This window comes from Harpia harpyja, chromosome 2 (genome assembly GCF_026419915.1).
Source record: "Harpia harpyja isolate bHarHar1 chromosome 2, bHarHar1 primary haplotype, whole genome shotgun sequence".
NCBI lineage: Eukaryota > Metazoa > Chordata > Aves > Accipitriformes > Accipitridae > Harpia > Harpia harpyja.
Genome location: NC_068941.1, coordinates 59,584,571 through 59,587,316, shown reverse-complemented (window position 1 = coordinate 59,587,316; position 2,746 = coordinate 59,584,571). Strand labels below are relative to the sequence as shown.

Genomic DNA, 2,746 nt, shown 5'->3' with positions numbered 1-2,746 from the left:
CAGAAACTCCCTCCGAGGGATTTTAACCGCCCCCCCGGGGGGCTGTGTTGACAGGGGGGTGTGCCTGCGAGCGCGACGTGCGACGGGGCCGCGGGGCAGCCGCCCCCTCCCCGGCTTCCCCGCTCCTATAATTTATCTGGGGCGGAGGCGGAGGACTGAAGTCATCGGGAGCGAGCACGCACACTTTGGGCCCCCCCGCCCCCCGGCAGCCTCTCCTGCCGGCCTGGGAAGCCGGGGAGATTTAGATCTGCGAGGCTTTCAGCCATCACGTGTTTAAATAGTTGATATAAAACCCCGGCGCAGGGGATCCAGGCGGGGGGACTTTAAGACCAGCCCTCTCCAGGGACCCTTTTGTTCAGCTCTCACACATAAGCACCTTCTCGCCTCGCCAGGACTTCAGTGGCAACTTGGCCAAGCAGGAAAACCCCGACTCCGGGAGAGCCGCCCCCGGCTTCGGCAGCCCTCCGAAATGTCCCGCTCATTCTATGTCGACTCCTTAATCATCAAAGACTCCTCGAGGCCGGCTCCGTCCCTGCCTGAGCATCACCACGGCCAGGACTTCTTCATCCCTCTCAGCATGCCTTCCCCCCTCGTCATGTCGGTGTCGGGCCCCGGCTGCCCGTCCCGCAAGAGCGGCGCTTTCTGCGTCTGCCCGCTCTGTGTCACCTCGCACCTGCACTCCTCTCGCGGCGGCGGCGGCGGCGGTGGCGGCGGCGGCGGCGGCGGCGGCGGCGGGGCCATCCCCCTGCTCAAGAGCCAGTTCCCCGCCGCCGCCGCCGGCGAGGCCCAGTGCTGCCCGCGGGCCGGCCACGCTCACCACCCGCCGCAGCACCCGCCGCCCGCCGCCTCGGTGCCCGCCGCAGCCGCCGCCGCCGCCCTGGGGCACCCGGCGCATCACCCACCTGCCTGCGCCGCCACCACCTACAGCGTCAGCGACCCCCGGAGGTTTCACTGCCTCGGCATGGGTAGGAGACCTGCGGCCGCCGGGGAGGGGAGGGCAGCGGGAGAAGGGATTCCCCCCCCCGAGGGAGAGCGGCTGTCCCGGGGCGGAAAGCTGCGGCAGCATGTCTTTTCTCTCTCTCTTGCCCCCCCCTCCCCTCTTTCCCCCGTCCCGCTGAAGTTCGTGCTTCTCTCCCGTCCAGGAGGCTCCGATTCCAGCCAAATTCAAAACGGGAAAAGGATGAGGACAGCTTTCACCAGCACCCAGCTCTTGGAGCTGGAGAGGGAATTCTCCTCCAACATGTACCTGTCCCGGCTGCGGAGGATCGAGATAGCCACCTACCTGAACCTGTCCGAGAAGCAAGTGAAAATCTGGTTCCAAAACAGGAGGGTGAAGCACAAGAAAGAAGGCAAGGGCACCCAGCGAAACTCGCACGGGGGCTGCAAGTGCAGCACCAGCCAGGGGCATTATCCCCGGTCGGAGGACGAAGAGTCTCTATCCCCCTCATCGGCTACCGAGGATAAAGAAATCTCCCCGTTATGAGGCCGGCCCGGAGCTCCGCTCCCGCCGCCGGGTCCCAGCCCGGAGCGGGGCGGCGGCACGGCGGCTCACCTGGCACCGCTGCCCCGGGGACAGCAGTCCGCCGACCTGGAGCGGGCTGGCTCTCGCTGGCCGGCAGGTTCATTTCCATCCCTTCGCAGTCATAGAGAGAAATATATAAATATATTTTTGGAATGTAAATGGTTTAGTCTTGAGAGTTAAGCTAAAACGTTATTTATGTAGCCCCAGGAGCGGGCACCTGCTCTTCCTAACGTGTAACACGGGACTGGACTCGCACGGCCCAGGGTGCCTTCCCCCCAGGCAATTTAAAGGAAAAAAACCCCAACCTTATCTGGAACCGAAAGGCGAGACATTTAAAAAACTGAAAAGCAAACAAAAACCTGTAGGGCTGAGAACCTCCTAGACGGACTTCTTAACAAAAACAAGAAAAGAAATAAAGATCGGTCGTTTGCTTCCGGGACGGCGGTTTGTTTGTGAATAGTTTTATATACAATTTATATTTATATTTATTTAAATAAATGGGATCAGACGAGAATTTAATTTTTCTTTTCTTCTCCTCCCCGCCCCCCCAGGTGCCAGCCTAGTCCAAGGAGCGAAGGTGGGCTGGCTGGGGCAGGGTGCGTTTCTTCGCAGTCCTTTGTACGGTGAAAGCATTGGTGTATATGTGTCAGACCTCCGTAAAGACTAGAAATAAATGCCATCGGCTACTAACCCGAATACGTTTTCTGTTCCCCTGTGACTCGGGCCGGCTGGGGGGGGCGGAGGAAGGTGGGGGGACCCCGCTCCGGCCGAGCGGAATGCAAATGAATGCCGCTTTTCTGAGCCGAGCAGCTTTGTGTTACTTTCCAGCCGGAGCCAGCGCACGCCCTCCCCGCGGCTGACAGCTTTCTCCCGTCTGCTCGCCCGGCGGCGCCGCACCGGGGACACCCGGCTGCCGCTGGCCCGGGGCCGCCGTTCCCGGCAGCGGGGCCGGGGCGAGGGGCTGCGCCCCGGGGCGACGCTGCCCAGCCCGGCTGCCCTGGCCGGCACCACCCCGCTCTTCCCCCACCCAGGGGGGCTACCTGCGCACATCAGCCCTTCGCCAGGCTGAAACTCGGCTTATGTTATCCCGGGACGATGTTAATCAGAAACAGAGAATTTTTAATCACACACCCCCCCCCCCCTCAGGCGCCCGGGACAGTATCCAGTCTTTTCGGTGTTGGTTTCATTCAGGTGCCTTTGCCGGGGTCGGGGAGCAGATCCGAG

At 62.3% G+C, this 2,746-nt stretch overlaps 1 protein-coding gene across 1 annotated transcript; it reads left to right on the top strand.

The window, feature by feature from the left end:
- The first annotated feature begins 382 nt into the window (after nucleotides 1–382).
- GSX2 (GS homeobox 2) lies at nucleotides 383–2,200 on the top strand. Its single transcript, XM_052780067.1, has 2 exons — nucleotides 383–965; nucleotides 1,143–2,200. The coding sequence occupies exons 1-2, from the start codon at nucleotides 470–472 to the stop codon at nucleotides 1,481–1,483; spliced, it is 837 nt and encodes a 278-aa protein (XP_052636027.1). The 5' UTR covers nucleotides 383–469; the 3' UTR covers nucleotides 1,484–2,200.
- Nucleotides 2,201–2,746: the final 546 nt, after the last annotated feature.